We start from the raw sequence: 26,105 nt of genomic DNA, 5'->3' as shown, positions 1-26,105 counted from the left end.
TGTGGTTTGAATGTATCCCCCAAAGTTCATATGTTGGACCCTTAATCCACAGTGCAACAATGATTAGAGGTAGAACATTAACAGGGGATTACAGAGCCCTCATGAATGGATTAATGTCATTATCGATGGAGTGAGTTTGTTATAAAAGTGTGTGTGTGTGTGTGTGTGTGTGTCTCATTCTTTCCTGCCCCCTACCTTTTGCCATGGGAAGATGCAATAAGAAGACCATTACCAGATGTGGCCCTTTTATCTTGGACTTTCCTGCCTTCAGAACCATGAGCCAAATAAAATTTTTTCTTTATAGATTATGCATTTTTTTGATGTACTATTAATAGCACAAAATGGACTAAGATGATAAGTTAAAAAAATAAGTCTGAAACAGTCTATAGGTGAGCATTGAAAATGGTTCACCATTTGGGAGCAAGTTTTGTTACAATCATAATCACAATGTAAAACGAAGATATTATTTGAAAGACATACAATTATTCACAGTTAGGAAAACACAGCTTCTTTGTGTTGACATGCTTATCTTTGATGACTCTCCCTGCTCCCCTAGTCCTGCTTCCTGCTATCACCTCTCAAATTTACCTCCATCCCAATCTTTGTCTTAGTCATTGCATTCAGGGAAACCCAAGCTAAGAATGTATGAAGCAGATTGGCCTTAGAAACTAGGAGCTTAGAACCTCTGAACCTCCAAACCTCAGGATGGGATTCTGGAAATGGATCACTTATCCACGAAATGGTAACAAGGATCCTATTTGTAGTAAGTGGAGTGATGGTAACCCTTAGTGGGCTACAACATTAGGAGTAAGATTCTCCCCTGTGATGGATTAAGATGAGGAACAAGTGGAAGGGGAAATGTTGGATTACACAGTAGCTTTAGCTGGCCCTAGAAAAAAGTATACATCCAGAAACAACCAGCCTGATAACTTGCTGGAATAGCCTATTAAAGTTTCAGCAAAGGTGCCATTTGGGGGATGATACCCTAGAGCAGGGGTCCTCAAACTTTTTAAACAGGGGGCCAGTTCACTGTCCCTCAGACCGTTGGAGGGCCAGACTATAGTTTAAAAAAACTATGAGCAAATTCCTATGCACACTGCACATATCTTATTTTGAAGTAAAAACAAACAAACAAACAAACAAAAAAAAAAAAAAAAACAAAAACGGGCAAAAACACCCGCATGTGGCCCTCGGGCTGTAGTTTGAGGATGCCTGCCCTAGAGGAATGAGATATTGTCCTCCAGGGTAAATTGTATAATATGTATTAAGTCAATGATTTATGGGTCATTTATGTGCACCCAACAGGTAAAATACATAGGTCTTCTATGTTTAAACTTTCTATCCCCACAAACCGTGGATCCATATTGCTATAAAAATTCCTGGAACATAATTTCATTTTCCTAATCCCAAACTCCTCAAATTATCTTCCAACTTTTCCTAGGTCAGTTGAGCTGCAAGCAGCTGCTAACCACTGCTATCTATTTCCTCTCTCCTCACCCCCACCAAGAAAGAGTAATTCTGAAGCACTGATGAGACTCAGAAACACTTCTCCAGCCAGTTTTCCCCACCCTGACTCCCCATTCCAGCAACTCTGTTCCATGTATAATCTTTTTTGGCAAGCTATTCTTCCTCCTTCCCCTTCTCTCTTTTCCTTTTTTCTTCCTTCCTTCCTTCTTTCCTTCCTTCCTTCCTATCCTTCTGTCTTCTTTCTTTCAGATCCAACCACAGATGCATATAATTAAGGAAAAACCTAAGTAATCTAGGGAAGCAGGACAAAAGGAAAGTACAGGGAGGAAAATAAAAGAATGGGGTAAGAAAGGTAATATTAAGATCCAGAAAAGTTGAACATGTAGAGCTGGTAGGTGTTTTGAGTTGAATTGTGTCCCTGCAAAAGATGCGCTAAAGTCCTAACCCTGGGTACTTGTGAATGTGACCTTATTAGGAAATAGGGTCTTTGCAGATATAATTATGTTAAGATTGGGGTGGGTTTTAATCCAATACAACTGGTATCCTTATAAGAAGAGGGAAATATGGACACAGACACACAGGGAGAACACCATGTGATGACAGAGGTATGGTTGCATTGGAGTGATGCAACCACAAGCCAAGGAATACCAAGGATTGCTGGTGCTATGGTTTGGATTTTATGTCCTTTCCAAAACTCATGTTGAAATGTAACCCCTGGTGTGTTGTGAAGCAGAGCCTAATTGGAGGTGTTTGGGTCTTGAGGGTTCTGCTCTCATGAATGGATTAATGCCACTTTAGAGAACTTAATGAAGGGAGTTTCTCTCCCCTCTCTTCTCTCCATCTCTGTCTCCCACCCCCTTTCTCTCACTGTCTACCATGTGATGATGCAGCAAGAACAACCTCACTAGATGCCTGCACCTTACAGTTGGACTTACCAACCTCCAGAACTGTAAGCAAATAAATTTCTGTTCATCCTAGATTACCCAGTCTCAGATATCCTGTTGGAGGAGGCACAAAGTGGACTAAGACAGCCACCCACCACCAGAAGCTAGGAAAAGGTAAAGAAGTACAGGGGGTCTTCAAGAAGCTCGTGGAGGATTATGCATGGATTTCAAAGTTTTTCTGCACCAAAATAAGCTCATACCAACTTGTTATAATATGTCTGAACAGGATCTAGTTTGAGGCACTAACAGGAATAAGACATCAGTTGAAAAGAGCCCCTATCAGAGCAACACGAATTCTGCTAAAATTAAAACAAGAACAAACATCAAATATATGGTGAAGTGTGTGTGGAAGAATGCTGAAGCCATCGATACTTTATGAAAAGTTTATGGGGAAAACACTCCAAAGAAATCAGCAGTTTACAAAGAGAAAACTCATTTTAAGAAGGGACAAGACAATGTTGAAGATAAAGCCTGCAGCGCTAGGCCATCCACATCAATTTGAGAGGAAAAAACTAATCTTGCTCATGGCATAATTGAAGAGGACTGACGATTAACAGCACAGTCAATAGCCAACACCATAGATATATCAATTGGTTTAGCTTACACAATTCTAACACACAAAAATTTCAAGTTGAGCAAATTTTCCATTCAGGTGTTAAAACTGTTGCACCCAGATCAGCAGCAGATAAGAGCAGAGCTCTCAATGGGAATTTTAAACCAGTAGGATCAAGATTCTGAAGCATTTCTTTGAAAAACTGTAACAGGGGATGAAATATGGCTTTACTGGTATGATCCCAAAGACAAAGCACAATGAAAGCAACAGCTACCAGGAGACGGAAGTGGTCCAGGCAAAGCAAGTGGACTAGTCAAGAGCTAGGCATCCACCCTACCTAATTTGGCTGATTTGGCTCCTTTTGACTTCTTTTTATTTCATGATCTTAAAAAAATTTTTTAAAAGGCACCCATTTGTCTTCAGTTAATAATGTAAAAAAAGAGTGCATTGGCATGATTTAAATTCCCAGGACCCTCAGTCCTTTAGGGATAAACTCCATGGCTGGTATCATCACTTCCAAAACTGTCTTGAACTTGATGGAGCTTATGTTGAATATTAATAAAGTCTATATATTTATCTTTATATTTTAATTTCATTTTTCCACAAATTTTTTGAAGTTCCCTTGTATTCTCCCCTACAGATTTTGAAGGTAGCCTGGCTCGGCTTTCACCTTGATTTTCACTTCGAATCTCCAGAACTGTGGGAAAATAAATACCTATTGTTTTAAGCCACTCAGTTTGTGGTACTTTGGTATGAAAGCCCAAGGGAAGACTCCCTAGCAGCTAAAGCAAGGAAACAGTCTGTTACATAATCCACAAAGGGATTAAAATGTCCCATTTGTTCAGGAGATGCAGAGCTTTTCATGATGCTGAGAGACCAGAGAAAGGTCTCTTCTGGATCCTGCGGAGAAAACACTGTGGGATGCAGTGGACAACTGTAGCAGTTGATATCATGACACTAAATCTGATGAATCCTACTAAATCTATTTCTTACTAGGTGCCTCACTGAAAGAAGACAGTGTGATCCCAAGAGACAGTTTAGTAAAAACACATCTAGGAACCAGAAATGAAAGAGGGGATATTACTATCAACCTTACAGAAATAAAAAGGATCATAAGAGAACACTACAAACAAATGTACACCAACATATGCTGATGAAATGGACAAATTCCTAGAAAAATACAAACTACCAAAACTGACTCAAGAAGATATAGACAATCTGAATAGACCCATCACAAGTGAAGAGGTTGAATTAGTAATACAAAAGAAACCTATCCATAAAGAAAAGCCTGGGCCCAGGTGGCTTCACTGTTGAATTCTACCAAACATTTAAACAAAAATTAATACCAACTCTTCACAAACTCTTTCAAAAAACAGAATAGAAAAGAACACTTCTCAACTCATTGTATGAAGCCAGTAATACCCTGGTGTCAAAACCAGATAAAAACAGCAGAAGAAAACTATAAACCAAAAGCACATCTAGGATGTATCAGAAAACTATAGTCCAAAGTACATGGCTCTATGATTTCATGTCTTTGAGGCAACTTCCATAAATATTTTTCTCAAATTGGGTTTTTGGTAAGGACTAGATAGCAGATTTCAATGATGTAATTTTTGGAGAGAATAGGGAAAGTACATATCTGCATTTCCAATGAAATGCAGGTTCATATTTTTTGCTAACTTTGAGGGCAAGGGATAGAATAATATCCTCTTATGAAAATTAAATGTTATTTATTTATTGTTAAAGCAATAATGAAAGTTGGGGGAAGTGCCATGACCAAAACAAAAACTATGTTTTTCTTGCTGAAACTTGAACAATGGATGTGGGGCAAAGAAGAGTTATTAGCTATTGAGACATATTTTATAATTTGATTTAAAATTTAAAACTATAAGAAAGATTTCTGATTATAAGAAAAGTGAAGCATTGACTCAAACACAGAAAAAACAGGCTTCTTTTCTCTGGACTTTAAAAATAAATCAAAACCACATCTTGTTAAGGTAATAAATATATAATGCCAAGAGTCTAAATCCCACCCTTTTTCAGGCCTTGATTAAATGCTGCCATTTTCGAAACTGTGTAGCTGTTCTAAATTTATTATGGCACTTCAATGTTTCCTCCTACATCATTTTTCACTTTTTTCCTGGAGTTGCATTCGTCTTACTGGAGTATAATCTTGTTGAGGGCACAAATGGTCTCTACCCTCCTACACAGGCTTAAGATAGTGCTTTGTCCATAACCAGCACTTACTAAAAACTCAGCACTACTAAAAAAAATGTTGTGTGTCTTACTACATGGTCAGTTTTAAAGTTAAATGTATTTTTAAGACATTCAAAGCAATGAAGCCTCTTATTAAAAGAATTGCCAGATATAATAAACTTTAAAAATTTGTTCATATATTAAAACATGAATTAGAGATGGCTTTAAATTGATTCATTTATACTAGTTACTCTTTTTTTCATTTTTATGGCTACATAATATTTGTACATATTTGTGGGGTACATGTGATATTTTGATACATGCATACAATGTGTAATGATCAAATCAGTCTATTTAGAATATCCATCACCTTGAACTTTGGAAGGCAGCTATGCTAACCACTACACCACCAATGCCATGGTCACCTTGAATTTTTATCATGTTTCTATATTGGGAACATTTCAGACAAAATTGGGCACGTTCAGGGTGGTATGGCTGCACACTATACTGGGAACATTTCAAATTGTCCCTTCTAGGCCGGGCGCGGTGGCTCATGCCTGTAATCCTAGCACTTTGGGAGGCCGAGGCGGGCGGATTGCTCGAGGTCAGGAGTTCGAAACCAGCCTGAGCGAGACCCCGTCTCTACCAAAAATAGAAATAAATTAATTGACCAACTAAAAATATATATACAAAAAATTAGCCGGGCATGGTGGCGCATGCCTGTAGTCCCAGCTACTCGGGAGGCTGAGGCAGTAGGATCGCTGAGCCCCGGAGATTGAGGTTGCTGTGAGCTAGGCTGACGCCAGGGCACTCACTCTAGCCTGGGCAACAAAGTGAGACTCTGTCTGAAAAAAAAAAAAAAAAAATTGTCCCTTCTAGCTATTTTGAAACATACAATATATTGTTGTTAACTACAGCCACCCTACTGTGCTATCAAACACTAAAACCTATACTTTCTAACTAACTGTATGCTTGTCCCCATTAACTAACCTTTCTCATACCTCCTACACCTTGATCCTTCCCAGCCTCTGGTAACTATGATGCTACTCTCTATGTCCATGATATCCACTTTTTTTTTTAAGCTCTCATATATGAGTTAGAACATGTGACATTTGTCTTTCTGTGCCTGGCTTACTTCACTTAATGATCTTCAGTTTCATCCTTGTTGCTGAAATGAAATGAAATTGTCATTTCATTCTTTTTCATTCAGGATTTCATTCTTTTTATGGCTGAATACTATTCTATTGTGCATATACACAATATTTTCTTAAACATCCACTGATGGACACTTAGGTTGATTCCATACCTTTGCAATGGCCAACAGTGCTGCAATAAACAGGGGGATGCACATATTCCTTTGATATACTGATTTCCTTACCTTTGGATAAATACTGAGCAGTGAGATTGCTGGATCATATGGTAGTTCTATTTTTAGCTTGAGAAGCCTCCATACTGTTTTCCATAAAGGTTATACTAATTTACATTCCCATCGACAGCATAGTCGCTACTTTTCTTTTAATCAGATGTCCACAGCTGTTAAGTGTCCTTTGGGCCAAAAGAAAAATGGTAACCTAATAGTTAACCTTCACCTTGCAAACGTATCCCTTTGAAGACACTCAATCATTTTCTTCTTCTGAAACCATTCTTGGAATGGTGGATTATATTACTATACCCACTTATTTCTTGTTCTCCTTTTAGGAGTATTATACAGCTCTGCTCATTGTCACATGATTTCCTTGAGAGAAATTCCACCCATTAATAGTAGGTTTTAGCCGATAGAATGTGAACAGAATTGAGGCATGCAGAATGTGAGTTCTAAGAGCAGCATGAGCTACCGTGTTTCCCCAAAAATAAGACCTTCCCATAAAAGAAGTGCTTGCAGGATTTCTAAGCATTTGCGCAATATAAGCCCTACCCCGAAAATAAGACCTAGTAATGGGCGTGGCTACACAGTGTATCTGCACAACCGGTGCATTTCGTTGCAGAGTGGTAAAGAAGACTAGCAGCCCTTCTCATCTGCCCCATCATGACAACTACTATCTCAGAGGTGACCAGAAAGGTGCGGGCAGCCCCACCAACAAGGTCAGCTTGCCCTGTCAGGTCCTGGCCATCCTGTGCGTGCTGCAAGCTGAGGCTTTGAGGGGAAAGTCTCCTGAGTGAAGTGAGGAGCAGGACGCTCTGCTTTAGGTATTGTGTGTCCCCACGGGGAAGAAGGAAAGCTGTGGCTGCCATTGTACTCAGCACTGTGGGCTTCTCTCAGCCCCCAAAACACCAGGGGGTAGGGGAAAAGCTTCAGCAAGCAGCCTCCTACTGAGCCTAGAGAGAGCATTTCTGCTCCACTGTGCAGACTGGACCCAGTGCTCACTGGATCTCTGATAAATAAGCCAGTCCTGCTCATTTAATGAGAGCTCTATTGCTAGACATGAGCGATTGGGGACAATGGTTCTAAAGGAAATAGAGTCGCAAGAAATTCAGGATGGAATTCGGCGTTTGGAGAGTTATGATGATGTTCCAGAAGACGACGACTTAACTATATTTGAATAAATGTAGATTGTTGTACCGTACTTAAAAAAAAATAACATATCCCCTGAAAATAAGCCCTAGTGTGTCTTCTTGAGGAAAAATAAACATAAGACCCTGTCTTATTTTCAGGGAAACACATTAGCTGTGGCACAAGACCTGACTGCTACATTTCCAGGAACTTGGCAAGCCACCTGTTAAGCGTTTGTAGCTTGAAAGCGGCAGTGGTGGGAGTATTTACACCACAGAAACAGCAAACACTACAAATGAGGACTTGCCCCTCCTCCCTCAAAGTTGGTTTACCAGCACACCAGAGAGCCTGTCCCAGAAAAGGTGATCTTTCCGTCTAGAGCCTGGAATAATGAAAGCTGGAGGAATAGTGCCAAAGCTACCTGCAGCTGACGTAATTGGCTCGAGAAACGGACCTTTGTTATTGCAAACCGCTGAGATGTTGAAGTTGTTTGTTACCTGGGCATCATCTAGCCAAAGCTGATACGCCACGCTGGTGACACCAGCGAGCGCTCCCTTTATCTGTCCAGACCTTGGCTGCGGGGATTTCTCCTAGCTTGTGACGTCACACGCCTGGAGCCCGAAAGGATCCACACCGCGCTCAGAGACTCCGGACGGGGAATCCAGGTCTTGGAAGGGTAACGCAAGCTTACGGAACAATAGTTACATTTTAAACAACACTAAACTGGTGCGTCATTGGAAACCCCTGCTAAACACAAGCCTGTCACTCGCGGACCTGGACGGTTTAAGAGCGACTGCCCCACCGCTTTCGCGTGAAGGCCACAAGCGTCGGTCCCCCTTTGCACCCCCAGATGCGTGAATTGAGCGCTGTGTCTTTAAGGGGGACGCGCGGAGGTTTCCCTCCGGGACAAAATGGAGCCGGGAGGGGCGGCCGCGATCCCGGGTTCCCGGCCCGCCGCGGCCCCAGCTGCGCTCGGCGGGGCCTGGGTGAGTGCGGGCCGCGACTCTCGCGCGGCCGGGACCGTGGGACCGCAGGTAAGCCGGAGACCGCCAGCGGGCTGCTCGCGGGTGCGTGTGCGCCGGGCGCGGGGCGTGCCCCTCGCGGCGGTCGCGATTACGTTAATAAAAGGGGCGCCTGGACCCGCTTCTGCGCCAAGGCCCTGCCTACGCGCTCTCAGCACCTCGTTTTTGCGCCCTCCCTCCAACCTCCCTTCAACAAGTTCCTCGGGGTGTCGGAAACCGTCGCCGCTCGCCTGCTCTCCCTTTGTTAAAGTTGCCTCCTTGCAGTCCGACTTTTAACCGTGCAGCTGCTGGGCGTCCCGTAGTGGGCTCTTTCTCTAATCGGGGATTTCTTAATGCTTCCCGTTTGCGGGGAAGAAACCGAATGCTAGTCAGAGGTGCAAACCAGATTCCTCACCTCACCCCACCCCTCAGGGTACTCGAACAAAAGAATGTTCTGGTCCCTTTGGAGCACACTGGCGCAGCTTGCTGTAATTTCTCACACTGACCCAATGCCCGAAGGTCACCAAGCGAAGTTATTTTGTTCTCCTTGAAAGCAAAAAATAAGTACTTGCCACTGGTTGGACTTCTAATTAGCCAACACTACAAAGATAAGGTGTTTAATAGGAACTGTTGTAGAAAAGCTTAATACATTGACATAATTAGGGTAATTATTTCCTGCTCTTATTATGAATTATTATTACACGTTTTTGGGGCCAAGAATAGCTTGAGGCAACCGACAACACAAAGTATACAACAATGTATAAAAAGACCAAGAGCCAAACCCAGGTAATTCTCAACTTGAAAGTCTTTTGAGTTATAAAAGCCTTCAGAGTAGGGCAGCTTTAAATCCCTTTAACTCATATTAAGTTAGACGTTTTTACAGGATAAAATGGATCACCACCTTTCTTTTTAGGACCATATGTATTAAGTGAAGTAATGCAGGCTTGAAGGTTCATTTGAGGGCAGAATACTTTACAATTTTCATTTTTAAAATGTGTTAATAGTGTGCTTCTCTGCCTTTTAGTTAATGGTAGAAATAACTAACAGTTTGGCTTATGACATTGAGGGAACATCTCTGATTTACCAAATAATTCTGTGTGGGTCCAGTACATTTTTTATGGTCCACGTATAACCTTTTTCTAAGATTTTTCACACTTATCCATTTATTCCCCAACTCAGGTATTCACATTTTATAGTTTGGAGGCATTGTTACTTGCCTTTTAATTTCATCTAAACCTTCAGCCTGGTGATTCCATACTAATTTTTCTAATTCTCTGTATCTGTTTATAAATAGATTAATGTGTGGCAGTAAATTAATACTTGAACAGAGATGAACAGACAACAGAAGAATGAATTGTGGTTTCCTTGACACTTCAGTTGTTTTAATTATTATGTTCCATTTTGATTAAAGTCATTGGTGGATGAAGTAAATAAAAATGTTTTTAGTGTTCCCACACACATCTGTGTGAATTTCACATTAGTGTGAATTTCTCATCTAAGATCCAGGTCCAACCAACAACATATTTGAAGTTATATTAATAACTCTGCCTGGTTAATCCAGCTATAGTGAGTGGCCTTGAGTATGGAAGGACCAGTAGAGCTGTAATTCATTTATTTCCTCCTGAGAACATTGTCTGGTTCTTTGGTCTTTAGCCTGCCTAATATTTTTAAGTGTATAAGAATAAAATAATAAAATTAACTTTTGTGGGTAGTTTATAGGATTAATCTCAATGTTACAGTCATACCTTGTGTATATACCTATATTTATGCAAATTATTATTCAGATTTTGATGTCTTTATTCCCTATATTGGTACTCAGAAAGATCATACTGCAGAATCTGGGTTTTAATCTGATAGGTTATTAGAAGAAAAGAACTTCTTCAGAAATGCACAGAAATGGTGAGATAATTAATGTGAATGTATTATCTTCCACAGTCTTAAAGTTCTTATCACTCCTTCTAAATAATGGATACTCAAATATATTAATAACTTGACCATAGGAGAGTTCAGTAGTATTATATTAACAATACTACTCTTTCCCCTTTCTTGAAATATCTAAAATATAAATTCGTTTTTTCCCTAAAATTTGTTAAATTCATTTCAATTAATTGTTAAATTCATTTCAATTAATGCTAGCGGTGTTTTTATTTAGTTTCAATGTGCCGTTCTAATAAACTTGAGGAGACTAAAAAAATGAAAAAAAATAATTGAAAAATTATATTAAAAAAAAAGTTTCAAGAAATCTTATTTTAAAATAGGAGCTTGGAAACCTAGTTATAAAACTGAAGAACTGGAACTTTATTTATTAGAGTCAGGTATTGAACTGGGCACAGTGGCTCAAACCTGTAGTCATAGCTACTCAGGAGGTTGAGGCCGGAGGATCACTTAAGCCTAGGAGTTTGAGGCTGCAGTGAACTATGATGGGACCACTGCACTCCAGCCTGGTGACATAGTAAGACCCTGTCTGGTTAAAAAAAAAAAAAAAATAGAGTCAAGTACTAAATTGATCATGGTGGCTCAGGCCTGTAATCCCAGCACCTTGGGAGGCCAAGGTGGAAGGATCGCTTGAGGCCAGGAGTTGGAGATCAGCCTGGGCAACATAGCAATATTCCATCTCTGCAAAAACTTTTTAGAAATTAGCCCAGTGTGGTGACACACACCTGTAGTCTGAGCTACTGGGGAGGCTGAGGTGGGAGGATCGCTTAAGCTCAGGGGTTCGAGGTTACAGTGAGCTGTGATCTTGCCACTGCACTGCAGCCTAGGCAACAGAGGGAGACACTGTCTCTTAAAAAAAAAAAAAAAAGGTAGAGTCAGATACTAATGGCAGTGGATTTTGGAGTGGAACCCTGTGGGGTTTTGGAAGGGAACGTTTGCTGAGTGGCATGAACTTTTGTGTTGGGGCCCCAAGGCCTCAACACCAAGGAGCTGTCCGCTGCCCATCCCTTACCTTCCCCAGTGTGGAGATCATGGGATGGAATTCACCCTAATGAGTGAACTCTGATCTGACTTTCACCACAGGTATTGGAATTACTGCTGGAAGCATCAGTTTCCCCACCAGGCAGTGAGCTCACTGAAGGCAGAGACTGTGTGGTGCCACTCTTGGCATGCTCAGCAACAAGCATGTGCCTGAGCAGGTGCACGATGAGCATTTGAATGAAAGAGTTAGCTGGAGTGAATGAATGTAAGAAAAATGATCACATTCATTGGCACCTTTCTGGAAGTTTAGGAAAATGTTTAAGGAAAAAGTTAAGGGAGTTCTTATTTTTTACTTTCTTCTTGTTAGCTAACCATACAATTAACGATGTGCATTTTTATTGCACACTTGGTAAAGAAGAAATGCATATCACAGGGATTCAGCTAACGAAACCTCCCCATTATCTTCTTTTACCTGTGTGGTAAGCAACCTATTTTGTATGAATATCAATTGAGGAAGTGAAAATAAATTTGAGGGGTTAGGGTCTTGAATCTGTTATTCTTTTTAATTTGCATTTTGTATTCAAAAATCCCCAAGGGGATCCTTCCAACTTAGACAACCTACTCTACTGAATAATAGAATGTCAAAGAGAAAAATAACACTGCCTTTTAGCACTAAAATCTTAACGTGAGTGTGTCTAAGTAGTAAATACTCATAGTTTCTTATTTGTTCATGCCTTGGCTTTATATAGCACTACAGAGTCCAAAACTGAGATCATTTGCATTATCTAAGTGCAGCCACCTGTTTATAGAGGCAAATATTCTTATCATTTCCCTTGACAGATGGGGAGATTTGAGACTCTGGTGATCAAGGGCTAAGAAATAGAGTTGAATTCATATCATTTAATGCAGTATCCCAAGTGTTTACCATGTGCCAGGGAGATGAACATGATGAGCTCCTCTCCCATCACATCTTCCATCTCCTGTGGATACAAAATCTCCTGCCTGTACAGGGCACAGCAAACCACCTGCCCCTGAGCAACCTCACACACTGGGTTTCCTTCAGAGCCAGATGGCAGCTTCTATGCATGTATATCTCTGAGCAGTCCAGCAGTGGGCTTCCCATGGGAGTGTTCCCTCCAGCTCCATAGTTAATTCTGGGCTGGCCCTGCCTGAGGAGCGAAGAGTTATTTTATAAAATTATTTTTTATGTATGTATAGATCCTGCAATATACACACTTTACCTAAATACATGCACATGACCACATGCATGCTTTTAGTACTTTTCTTTTGCGTTTACCTTTTCCTCTTCCTTCTTTCACATCAGCTACCATTGCCTCAAGCCATAGTATCTCCTTCTTTTTGTTCATCTGTATCAATTTCTATATATCTCCTATACAAATCGGTATAATATTTAATAATAGTGGGATCATCTTAAACACTCTCCCACATCTTGCTTTCTCCCTGAACAGTTTCTCCAGAAATCCCTCTGGGACAGCAGACAGCTTCATTCCTTCCTTTTTAATGACTACACAATATTTCATGGTGTGGACACATATTCAGCCATTCACCTGCTGGCAGGCATTCCCTTGTTTCCAGTTTTTGCCATTCTAAATGATGCTGTGATAAGTATCCTATGCATATGACATTTGTATTAGTGCTTTTAGCTCTACAGAAGAAATCCCCAGGAGTGGAATCTCAGATTACTCCTATTTTTAATTAATACAGAAATTACCAGATTTCTTTCCTTAAAGCTATCCCATCTTTACTAGTAATGCATGAAATGTGCCCTTCTCTCTGCTTTCCTTCTTGCTTTGGCTGTTAGACCTCTTCATTTTTGTTAGTATGATGGATGTAAAATGATATTTTGTTACTTTAATAGCATTTCCCTGAATATAAGTGATGTCTTGCATCTTTTCACAAATTTCCTGGTCATTTGAGTTTGTTCTTAGATCATTTGCCTACTCATATTTCTTGTCAGTTTTTAAGAGCTCCGTGTGTTATGGTTGTGGCTGAAGAGTCTGAAGAGACTGGCCTCAGACTCTTGCATCTTGCAAGCAAGATGATTGAATCTTCCCCTTTGCACAGGAGGGGCAGTGCAAATGAGCTCAGGGCTTGTTCAGCAGAGCTAGGCAGGTATTATGACCTGTGGCCATGCTTTAGATACTGACTCTGAACAGAAGACTGTATTGAGCCAGAATATAGCTGAGTGTGGAGGACTGAGAAGGTGAGGCAGTTCTGTACTGTGCTGCCTTCCACTGGTTAAGACCTCCAAAAGTGAAGAGCTGCCCAGGCAGAGGATGCCCCTCTGCCACCCTCAGAGGGGCAACGCTGTGCTGGCCGACATTTCTTTTGCTGCTTGTCCCTGGCTCAGGTGAGGCTTTGCACCAAGGGAAAAAGATTAAGACATCAAAATCAGTGCTTCTCATCCTTGTGCCCACCCTTACTCATAACAGATGGCATTCACCTGTGTGACATTCCTCTGGGTGTTGCAGATTTTAAAGAAACCCAGAGACAACTTTCAGGGAGGTAAAAAGTTGGACAGTGATGGGTCACCTCCAGCACTGTTAGGGGCACATCAGTAATAATGACTCTCAGACTTTGGCACAGGTAAGAGAATCTGCAGGTTATTTGGAATTTTCAACCCCAGCTCAACAAAGCATATCAGAATGCAAAGCAATAGTCTTTGATATTATAGGAAAAGTTTAAGTCTCTTTTGATTCAGAAAATCAATCATAAGAATTCATTATAGTAGTCACTCCACTTTTGTGTATGTCCAGTAATAAAAAGGGAACTCTGAGAAGATCACATTCACTGTAGAAGGAAATGGAATTCTAAAAACAGAAAAAAGTATAGGAAAAATTTTAGGTAAAGTTGGATTGAAAACATTTCTGGCTGGGTATGGTGGCTCACACCTGTAATCCTAACACTCTGGGAAGCCGAGGCTGGAGGATTGCTTGAGGTCAGGAGTTTGAGACCAGCCTGAGCAAAAGTGAGACTCCATCTCTACCAAAAATAGAAAAAAATTAGCTCGTCATGGTGGCATATACCTGTAGTCCCAGCTACTCAGGAGGCTGAGGCAGAAGGATTACTTGAGCCCAGGAGTTTGAGGTTGCTGTGAGCTGAGATGACACCACTATACTCTAGCCAGGACTACAGAGTGAGACTGTGTCTGAAAAAAACAAAAATGTTTTCTAAGACTAAAATCTCATTCTGTTTACTAACTATAATGTTACATAACCAAAATATTTACTAATCATAAAAATGTTCCTCTTGAAGGTGGTTTGTAACTCCTCATCTCACCTATCTCTACTTTTGGGACTTTAGCAACTTGATAAATCTCTTAAGGGGAAATGTAGCTTTTAATTTGTAAAGACTTTTTAAACTAATTAATCATAGTGAATACCCATTCTGATACATGCCTATGTGTCAGAAGACATGTAAATAGACCTTTTTTATTAGAAGAGGCAAGGTACTTGTCTTTTTGGGTGATTCTGGTAGATTTGTTATTTTTTAAAATGAAAAATATGTTAAATGTCATCCCTGATCCTGAGTGGACTTGCTTGGTGTCAAAAAGATTAGGTTTAGAAAATTACAGTACAGTTATAACAAGACTATTAACAATTGAATTAAATGCTTACACCAAATGCTAGTGTTGTTATAGCAGCTTATTTTTACTGTTCTCATCATTGTCTTGAGTCATTCCTAGTTGTTTTCAACAAGACAGATTCTGGAACTTTATCATTTTCACTTTTGCAGGTTCAAAACCTGACAGTACACACAGACATTGGCTATCTCACTGTGCCTGGTCTTGATTTTTGTCCCTGAGATAAGTTCTCAGAAGAGCTCAAGGAGTCTGTCTTGTGTTCTCTTCTTGTTTTTCACTTTGAAAGCAAATTTGTCTAGAATCACACATTGGGTCTTTTGTGAACTTATTTCCTGAAGAATAAACTTCACCTTTTGTTACACTCCTTGTTTTGGGATAGATTATTGCAGTAGTGAGTTGTTTTCCTAATAGAAAAGACTGCAATGATAGTCATCCTATTATGGTTTGGGTGCCTTTAACAAAAGATATTATGTTAGGGAAAAAAACACCATTTGTTTTATTTATTTTTCTTCCTTAGTTAAAAGTATCGAGCAAGCTTCGTATCTTGCAAATATGTAGAGGGGGATATTGAGTTCAGATGAGCAATAAAGCTAATTTTATTTGTTTTATGCCTCAGGTATCTATAAAGGGGCCAGGAAAAAACCAGAACACCAGAGAGACTTGGCACTAGTAGTATTTATAGTATCTATCTTTAAGGCTGTTTGAATGAATTTCTTTTACTCTGCTGCCTGTCCTCTGAATTTTCTCCTAGCTTCGTGGATGATCCGTCAGACCTCAGGAGTCATGCTGCATGGTTTCTGCTCCTGGCACTTGGGTTGGTTGGAAACCCTGAGGCAATGACAGGGACCCCCAAGGTCCTTGGGACATGCCCAACATCTAATTTAAAGGTAAAAGTTTAGTATGCTGCTTTGTCTATTGCTGTTTCCTAAATGTGCATATTTCTAAAACATTTTAATGGCTTTCAGTACAGCCAATTTTCTCATAAGTAGATTATTTTTATATTGATTAAAAACAGAGATATTTTATCTTTAATAAAGTATAGTCATTGAAAGCTTTTTAAAAGGCTGTTTACCACAGGCCCTTCTGCTCCTAAAGTTTTTAAGAAACAAAGTTTGCATTCTCAAAGCTTTATTTCTGCTCGTTTTGAAAGTGTGCTCTGCAACACTCAGAGAAGACTACAGAGCGAGCCTCGCTCCTACTCTGAAGGGAAGACAGTAACTTTTTTTTTTACAAGAAAGCAAAGGAGGCTAGTTAAAACGATTATATAGATACAGCACTTATTTAGCTAGTTCTTTTTGTTCCAGAAGCTTGGGGTCCCACTAATAGTATGAATACTTGTTAGCCTGGGAGCCACCTGATTTTGAAGAGAATTCCTAGTGTAGGAAGGGTTAGACATTTTTTACTTTTTTTTCCCTGAGGAATCAATACTGAATAATAAGAAGGAAACCAAGACATCTACCCAAACTAACTGTAGGATTTTTATCGGTAATAAAATCGAGGGAGGCATGGTTTCTTCCTAGGCTCACTCCCCGGGAGGAGTGTGGAGGAACTGTGATCATCATCTCGCCCTTCTCCCCGCGGGTACGCAGGCGCTGCAGCATGCGGAGTGAAGAGCTGGCGGGACCATGGAGGAGAGCCGCGGGCCGAGTCCGGGGCTGGCGCCGGCGCCTCCCGGCCGCCTGGGGGCGCCGTACTCCGAGGCCTGGGGGTACTTCCATCTGGCGCCCGCGCGCCCGGGACACGCGTCGGGCCACTGGGCCACGTGCCGCCTGTGCGGGCAGCAGGTGGGCCGCGGCCCGGGCTTCCACGCGGGGACCTCGGCGCTGTGGCGGCACCTGAGGAGCGCGCACCGGCGGGAGCTGGAGGGGAGCGCTGCCCGCTGCTCGCCGCCCGCCGCGCCCTGCCCGCCGCCCTGCCCCGCCGAGGGCGACTGGGCGCGCCTGCTGGAGCAGATGGGCGCGCTGGCCGTGCGCGGCAGCCGGCGCGAGCGGGAGCTGGAGCGGCGCGAGGCGGCCGTGGAGCAGGGCGAGCGCGCCCTGGAGCGGCGGCGGCGGGCGCTGCGGGAGGAGGAGCGCGCCGTGGCCCAGGCGCGCCGCGAGCTGCAGGCCGAGCGCGAGGCCCTACAGGCGCGGCTGCGGGAGCTGAGCCTCCGAGAGGGCGCAATGGGCTGGCCCGCTGCCTCGCCGCCCGCGCCCCTCAAAGAGGAGCCCGAGGGCGACAGGGACGGCTGCGTCATCACGAAGGTCCTCCTGTAGGGGTTTGGCTATTCCGCCACCCCACGCCTGAGCTCCGAGTGTGGGCCGCGAGGCCCAGGCACCTCTCAGCCTCCCCTGGCTGGCGCAGTATCCAGGCCCGCGGCCCTCTGCTGACTCGGAAGCTCCAAATGCGGGCCCGCCCGCCACCGACGCTGACCTTCAGTGCGAGATGCACTTTGGAAGCCAGAGCAGAGTCAAAAACCCCGTCCTCAGGGGGATTTTTGGTACCTGGGTGGCCTTTCGTGGGCAGGTGTGCAAGGGATGTGGTGGCACACGGGGGAAACCTGAGTGCTCCAGCAGTCCCATGACCGCAGATCACCCCGTGCCAAGGCCACTTAGGGCTGGGAACCTGAGCCTGGCGATTTTGAAAGGACAGAAGCTTCTTTCTACACCTAAGGCTTATCACCCCATGTGCCTATACACCAGGCGGCCCAAGGTGGAGGGTGCATGGCAGTGAGGATAAAGCTGTTTACCCAAAGGAGTCTCACTCATTTCCTAATGCATAATCTGCCCAGCACCACGTTCCGAAAAGGGGACCTTTAGTTTCTGTAACTGCTTTTTACCCCTCATCGCTAGAGCTTCGTGGGCAGTCCTGGAGAGCCCCGCGTTTTACTCCCCTCCTCCCACACTGCCCAGCCAATAGCCGGAGCCCGTCTTAGGCAGCCGTCTTACCTTCAGGTCAGACCCAGTGGCAGGTGTGGTACCTTTCTCCTCTTTCAGTCGTTCCATCTGCTTGCTTGCCAGCAAGACATCATCGCCTCATCCCCTAGTCACTGGGAAGGGTGGTTCCTTCCCCACCACGTCTTCACAGTGCTCACTTCTGGGCCAAAGGAGAAAGCATCCCTCCCACCTAAGGCCACATCTTCCTGTCATGTCTAAATCCATTCCTCTTCCTCATTTACTGGGTCTTTGCTGCGTTAGTATTCTCGCTCTGTCTCATTCCCTCCCTTTCCCCAGGCTCTTCTCCCTGAGCAATGCCCAAGTCTCCCTTGTACTGAAAAGAAAGATTCAGCCCAAAAAGGTCAGGTAGTCTTTGCTGCCTACACTTCCCAGTTTTGACTCCTTCACTCCTGGTCAGCTTTCCATGCTACATCGGAAACCTTTGAAGCCACCACAATCTCCTAATGACCAAATATGATGATTTTTTTTTCAGCCTTCATTTTGCTTGATCTTTCCTTTGAAATTCCTTTCTTGGGAAGTGGACCGTGCTTTTACTTCAAAGAATTCTGTTTCCTGATGTATACTAGTTCCCAGCTTTTCCTCCGTCCTCTTTGTTTCTCATTTTTTAAAATATCGATAAATTCCAAGTATCCAGAAAAAGTTGAAAGGCTAGTACAATGAATACCCAGATACATATCCTCTACCCAGATTGAACAACTTAAGGTTTTGCGATATTTACTTTTCCTTCACCCCCATGCATAGGTGTATATAATGACATTTCACCCTTAAGTATTTTAGCATATATTTCCTAAGAACAAAGACATTGTTCTACATGATTATAGTATGATTATCAGACCTGGGAATATAATCAAAAGCCTTTAATATAGCATCCTTAATCAAAATTCACTAATTGTCTCAAGAACATCATTTTGTCTTTTTTTTTTTAAACCAAGCCCAATCAAGGTTCATAAAGTACTTTTGGTTATGACTCTTCAGTCTCTTTTAGTCTAGAACAACCCCTTTATATTTTTCCCCCCATGATACTTACTTTTTGAAGTATCCAGGCCAGCTGTCTTATCAAATGTCCTATATTCTGGATTCGTCCGATTGTTTCTTTGGGCCAATTTCTACACTCTTGTCTCATCTCCCTGTAGAGCTATGGTAATTTTTTCTGTGCCAGGGAATCCTGAATATCTCTAGCCTTGAGTGTTCTCCCTGGTTCTGGATCTTCATGTCCAAACCCCTGCTGCATGTCTCCACCCCTATTTTCAAATATCCTGCCTCTGAAATGGAAGGGACAACTCTATTCAACCCTGCATCCTACCTCTCACCTGGTAATGTTCACTGGGCTCTCACAATATATTAGGTACATACCACACACTTTGCAGGTATTCTCTCACTTTACTCTCACAGCAGGTCCGTGGTAATACTGTTCCTGCTTTGCAGCTAAGGAAACTAAGCTAGAGAGGGATTAAGTAGCCTGTGTGAAATCACAGCTGGGGACTAGTAGAGGTAGGATCCAGATGCAGTCAGTCTACCCCTGATGACCTAGCTACCGTGCTGCTTCCGGAGAACTCTGCTTTCCTTATTACGGAGGCACCTCAGCTGTTTCCTTCTTAACTCCAGCTGAGCAATTCCAGCTAGTGGAATTAACTGCAATTAGTAACATTAGCATTTACTGTGTTCACTATATGTCAGAGCTGTGCTAAATGCTTTATAAGAATAATTACCTGCCACACAGCACAACCTCGTGACTTAGGTGCTGTGTCCACTTTGTAGATGAGACAGGTTCAGGGAGTTAAGAAATATCTTCAGAGACACAGCTGCACAGAGGCAGAGTGGGATTTGAACTCCAGTCTCTCTAAATCCTAGGCACCTGCTCTACTAAGCCTGTTGCTACAAAATACTGTACCTGCCTGCCTTCTGATGCCACCTACCAAGCTCAAGCCCCATTTATTATTTATCTGGGATTCATCTTCCCATCCTTATATCCCCTACTTGACACACAGCTTGTCTAAAGACAAGGAATTGTCCTGAGCCAGCTCTGATTACTTGTATCATTTTTCCTGCTCAAAAACCCCCAAGGTCACCTATCACCTATTTACTATAGTGCAAGCTTTGACTTTGTGGCCCAAAATTCAAGTTCCTCCCCCTCCCCAGCGCCAGTCTTGATGGCCTCTGCCCTACATACACTGTATGCCCCAGCCATATTGGACTCTTCTTCCTGACATGGTCTGGTGTTAGCATTTATGTGCCTCTTAAAAAAGCCCCTTTAATCTCCTTGAGTACAAAAATCCTACCCATTTTCTAAGAGCATGAAGCTTTCCTTGATTTCTCATTTCAAGGCATTTCCTTACTTCTCCGGACTCCTAGCGTTTTGTATCTCAAAACCCTCGAAGCAGGCCATCTAGCATATGGCTGTGTGGGTTTCTGTCTTATTTCCTGGCCAGACCCCGAGCCCTGGGAGGGTAACTGATTCATCCTTCCTGCCACAGTGCCTTGCATACAATAGGTGCTCAATAAATATTTGATGCAATGAACCCATTCAATGTGTTTAAGATTTTTACAAGTTTTTTCTGTAATTATATAATTCATTAATCTTTAATTCTCTGAGTGAAATTCATAACAAAAGCCTACAGAGAAATAACGAATAATTTTTTTTAACTGTTTCATCAATAAAGATTTAATAAGGTTCATTTTGGAGCTGTTCAGCCATTGTAGCATATAAAACTTTTTTTTTTAAATACAAGTAACACAAATGTATTGCCCCAATCTAGGAAGAAGAGCAGGAAAAAAAGCCAGCACTATGTAGCACACTATATGTGCTACATAGTGCTGGCTTTTGTAGCACATATAAAATTGGAACGACACAGAGATTATTAGCATGGCCCCAGCGCAAGGATAACACGCAAATTTGTGAAGCGTTTCATATTATTTTATCAAAAAGACGCTTGCCCTAGAGAGTTTATTGCAGCACAAGTCACAATCACAATGATGTGGAATCGTCCCAAGTGCCCATCAATTCATGAGTGAATTAAGAAAATAAAACGTGATTTATGTACACCATGGAGTACTACTCAGCCATAAAAAATGAATTAATACCTTTTGCAACAATCTGGATGTAGCTAGAGACCATCCTCCTAAGTGAAACATTGCAAGAATGGAAAAACAAACATCACACGTACTCACTATTAAATTGGAACTTAGCAACCAGCACTCATGTGCGCAGACGGAAGTAAAACTCAAACACAAATCACGCAGGTGGGAGCGGGGTAGAGGGGATGGGTGAAATCATACCTAACGAGTGCAGTGTATACTATCTGTGTGATGGGAACACTAATAACTTTGACTTAAGCAGTACAGAAGCAATCCATGTAACCAAAACATTTGTGCCCCGTAATAGTCTGGAATAAATAAAAAATTTAAAAAGAAAAAATAAATTCATAAAAACATTTTATTGTATTTTCTTTTGTCTTTTGCAGTTTTCATATTACTGTAATAATAAGTGATGTCTTCAGAGACATAACCTGTGAAGAAGCAGAGTGAGATTTGAATTCCACTCTTATTAAGTATTGACATTTAAAGTCTTTATGTGGATTTGTAAGTTGGGCTAAAAGATCTGAATTTGGACTTTTTAGAAGGAAGAAAAGACTACTATGAATGTTACTATTCTACTTCACCAATTGCTAGAACCATTAAAATAAAGCAAAGACTTAAGAGTCTTACTTAACCACTCTCAAGAAGGATGGCTTATGGGAGCCTGAGGCCAGTGCAGGGGACAGGAGGGGACAATTAGCCTGAGTGCTGACTGAGTGCCGGTCGTGGGAGTTAGGGGAAGAGGTTTCACCTTCTGCTTTATACACTTCTGCACTGTTGTAATTTTTTATACTAAACATGAATTATTTTTATAATAAAAAATAAAATTATCTTCCTTTTGCAAACGATCCTCTGTCAGCATTCAGCTTCTTTAGTTAAATAAAGTAAAACCTCCAACATAAGCATGGATATAATCCCCACTTCCAGAAAAGCCTAGAAAGAAATGTAGCCATTGTCCAATCCAAGGCCATTATTTGACAGATGAGGAGTCTTAAAGTGACTTGTCCACTCTCAGGAGACAGTGGCTGTGGCGAGCCACCCGACGCCAGCCTTCTCAACAGATATACTGCCTTTTTGGCCTTGAGGGCTCCTGCTTGCTCACCTGGCAACGCACAAAGACCATCAGCATCCTCATGTCAGCTAAGAGGCATGATTTGAGAGTGCAGAAGTGGGTTCAGGCGATTGAATTGGCCTCTCACAGAGAGCTGCCACTGCTAATTGGTGAGCATGACACACCTTGCCTATTATCAGCAGGGTTTCCCTGATTTAAGGGACTGGGCTTGCTGACAGCCACCCCATGCTGCCTTTGAGAGCCGTGCATGCAATGGTGAGGTGGATGGCTGGAACTGGGATGCAGACTGTAACCCTGCAACTCAACTCCTTAATGACTGCTATGATATAAAGTGACTGCCCACTTCCTGAGGTTGAAATTTGGCAGGAAGGGAGTGGTTAAAGCAGGGTAATGACAACCACACTTGAAATGCCCAGGGCCCTTCAAGCACCTAAGCTGTCATTTTGGAGGCTGGAGAGGAGTGTGGTATGGTGTGGGCTGAGTTTCCACTTTAAATAGTTTTCCGTGTCCTTAACCTCTCAGAAAGGATTCATAAACTGAGTCTTCTGTTTTGCTGCCATGGACTCATTCATGAAGTCTATATCTAAAGATTTGACCTTCTTACCTTTCAACAATCTGAATCTGCTTCTTTGCCTGTAAAAATGGATAAGGTGATCATTAAGACCCCTTTTGGCTCCAATATGCTATGATTACATGAAATATAGTAAAACATCAATCAACATTTTAGTTGCTAACCTTGGATTTTCTTGTTTACTGCAGATTTAGAAGAAAATGTTGAATGTCACATACATGTACTTACTATGAAAAATAATGGCAGTATATCGAATAAGAAACTCGATATACCACTTAATACAACAGTATTAAGGTCCTAATTCTATCAGATTCACTATCTAGAACTGCAAATGTGTGCAGCAGTAAGCAGCACACCCCTGTACGATATTTCTTTCTGCCCTCATAAACACCCAGCAGGCAGGGTATGTACAAATCCATGTTTTACAAATGAGGCCCCAGACTTCAAAAAGGTTGAGTGCCCTGCAGAAGGCCGCACAGCTGGTGAGTAGCAGACTGGAGCTAGAGCCCAATCCATGGATCCCTTCACATCTGTGGCCAAACGGCTGTGCTTCCTTGAAGGCCTCTCTCCCAGCCACCTCTTCAGCATCCCTCAGGCCTCTGGATCTTGGCCCGAGTGCTCTGCTAACACTTGGGTTGATGATGGCTACTTCCCACCACAAGCTCTGGTGTTGGGGACAGGCCAGCCAGCTTTCCCAGTAGCGAAGTTGGCTTTAAGAGTTTCCTGCTGCTGCTATACCAGATTGCCACTTCCTGCTGCTGCTATACCAGATTGCCACTTCCTGCTGCTGCTATACCAGATTGCCACAAACTTAGTAACGTAAAACAACACAAATGTATCTTATAGTTTGGCAGTCAGGAGTCCGAAAGGGATCTCAAAAGTGTTGGCAGCTGTGTTCCTGCCTGGGGGGCTCCAGGAGAGAATCTGGTTCTGCCTTTTCCAGCTTCTAGGGACTGTCCACGCTCCTTGGCTTGTGTCCCCCTTGCAAGGGGCCAGGCGTGTCTTTCTCACATTTCATTACTCTGCCTCCCTCTTCCACACTGAAAGGTCCCTCTCTTTAGATTAAGGTTACCTAGTTAGCAACCTAATTCTATCTACAGCTTTAATTCCCCCCTCCCCAACCCCACCATGTAACACTGACAGGTTCTGGGTTTTGGCAGGTCTGGGGGGTATGAGAAAGGGACCTGCTTGATGGGAGAACCCTCTTCCCCAGAAATGAACACCTCAGTAGGGGTTCACCTGTCTCTGCCCAGTGCAAGGAGTGCTCACAGACTTTTCTGGGACAGATTCCTGGAAGATGGGTGGGTGTCAGAGATGCCTGTGAAGGAAAATCAGAGGCCTCCACAGATCTGAGAATGTGTGTGCTAAGATCTGTTTGACTAGGAAGGCTGCATGGTGGTGTGTGAGGAGTTAGCTTACCAAGCCTTTGGAGTCAGATATGAATTAAAGTTCCCAACCACTTATGTTGTCACCTTGGCAACCACCCTAACCTTCCTGAAACCCAGTTTATTCATCTGTAAAATGGGGATAATACATGCCTTACAAGCAGCAGTCCTTTTTGGCACCAAAGACCAGTTTCATGCAAGACAATTTTCCCACAGTGGGGTGGGTTGGAGGAGCTCAGGCAGTCAGTCATGCACGTGATGGGGAGCGGCTGTAAATATGCTCGCTCAACCGCCACTCACCACCTGCCGTGCAGCCCCGCCCCCCATTCCTAAGTTTCATGGAAGACAATTTTTACAGGGGCGTTGGGGATACGGCAGAGTTCTGCAGCCAGGTCCCTAACATGCCATGGACCTGGGGGGTTGGGGCCAAGCCTTACAGGGTTGCCGTAAGGAGGAAGATATTTAGGGAAATTCGGACATATAGTTTGAACTCAGTAACTATGACTTGTTTCTCTTATCTGAATGGGAGCTGAAAACCGATCCTCAGAAAGCGCAGGTTCCTTGGGAGAATTCCTGAGAGCAGCTACATGTAAGCCAGAAAGATTTGCCAAGTCACTCTCCTTCACTATAGAACTATTTTTCTATCAAAACATAAATTTCACACTTTATTTGCCAAATGAGCTGTTTGAGTCAAGAATCAATATGACTTGTGACTACACAGTCATCTGATGACTCTCACAGTGAATATATAAAAACCTATCCATGTAAGTGGTTTTTTTCATCAAAGCAGTCACCTTGTACGTCTACAGTTATTCCAAAAATGCTTAAAACAGTGCTGGAAGTCCTCTGTGGCCATTGATATCTCTAGCACATTCTTTAAAATGTCTTTAAGTTGGCAAATATTCATCTTTCCAGGATAAATTTGGTTTTTAAAAAGAGCTGCCAATTACTCAGAGGCCAGACTGGTGAATATGGTAGATGATTAACCAGATTAACATTTCCAGTTAATAAGGTGAGCTTATAATAAAACAATGATAATTATTTTAATGTGACTCATAAATTGGTCTTGATAGTGTTGTATATTAAGGTTAAGTAAAGGCAGTATGGTCATGGTAGAGATTAAAGCCCATTTTAGTTGGTTTATGATGTGAATGAATTCAGGTAGCACTGGGAGTCATTATATATTTAAAAAGTACTAAATGTTTCTTTTTATGAAAATCCTAATTATGACATTCTCTGAAATCTGATTTCATAGTATTAAAATGAGGCTTTAAGGAAAAACATTAAATGATAATGAAAGCTTTATTCTTTCAGTATATATTCTCATGGGCTTTTGGTCAAGATAAGTAATGATCAGATGAATGAGTTGGCAACCTTCCTGCCCTCTGAAGTCTACTAGTAATTGGAAGCTAAGTAAAACCTTGTCAAATGTTTAAATACATTTAATAATATTCCACCAGCTTCTCCCTAACTAGCTTCTGTGTCTTGGGCAATGAAATACCACGGTATTTTAACAATGATGAAGAATTTCCAAAAAGCCATTCTGACTCGGACGGCAGAGACATTGTTTACCTTCCTTCATGTTAACTTTCCCAACTCTGCCTGCTCTTCATCCTCCAGGGACTTTTTGATTTGCATTTTCTCCATCAACTCCCGTTTCCAATGACCTGGTTCATGTTGCTTTTTTTCCCCCTGTACAGTCATGCACCACATAACAATGTTTCAGTCTATGACAGACTGGATATACAACAGTGGTCCCATGAGATTATTTCATATTTGGACTGTACCTTTTCTATGTTTAGACACAGACTTACCATTGTGTTACACTGTGAATTGCCTGTTCAGTGCAAACATGCTGAATTGCCTATTCAGTACAAACATGCTGTACAGGTTT

The 26,105-nt window shown here is 42.3% G+C and overlaps 1 protein-coding gene and 2 non-coding genes across 3 annotated transcripts; all 3 read left to right on the top strand.

Moving 5' to 3' along the window:
- Nucleotides 1-8,118: 8,118 nt before the first annotated feature.
- On the top strand, nucleotides 8,119-22,028 carry ZBED3 (zinc finger BED-type containing 3). Its single transcript, XM_020290097.2, has 3 exons — nucleotides 8,119-8,685; nucleotides 15,924-16,059; nucleotides 16,762-22,028. The coding sequence occupies exon 3, from the start codon at nucleotides 16,798-16,800 to the stop codon at nucleotides 17,425-17,427; it is 630 nt and encodes a 209-aa protein (XP_020145686.2). The 5' UTR covers nucleotides 8,119-8,685; nucleotides 15,924-16,059; nucleotides 16,762-16,797; the 3' UTR covers nucleotides 17,428-22,028.
- LOC142874234 (small nucleolar RNA SNORA47) lies at nucleotides 13,778-13,915 on the top strand. The gene has a single exon (XR_012922044.1). It is a non-coding gene; the product is annotated as a small nucleolar RNA SNORA47 (small nucleolar RNA).
- Nucleotides 20,920-21,023, top strand: LOC142874167 (U6 spliceosomal RNA). Its single transcript, XR_012921989.1, has one exon. It is a non-coding gene; the product is annotated as a U6 spliceosomal RNA (small nuclear RNA).
- Nucleotides 22,029-26,105: the final 4,077 nt, after the last annotated feature.

The sequence above is a fragment of the Microcebus murinus genome, chromosome 11 (genome assembly GCF_040939455.1).
Source record: "Microcebus murinus isolate Inina chromosome 11, M.murinus_Inina_mat1.0, whole genome shotgun sequence".
Taxonomy (NCBI): Eukaryota; Metazoa; Chordata; class Mammalia; order Primates; family Cheirogaleidae; genus Microcebus; species Microcebus murinus.
The sequence above is the reverse complement of the archived record's forward strand: the minus strand, read 5'-3'. Positions and strand labels throughout refer to the sequence as shown.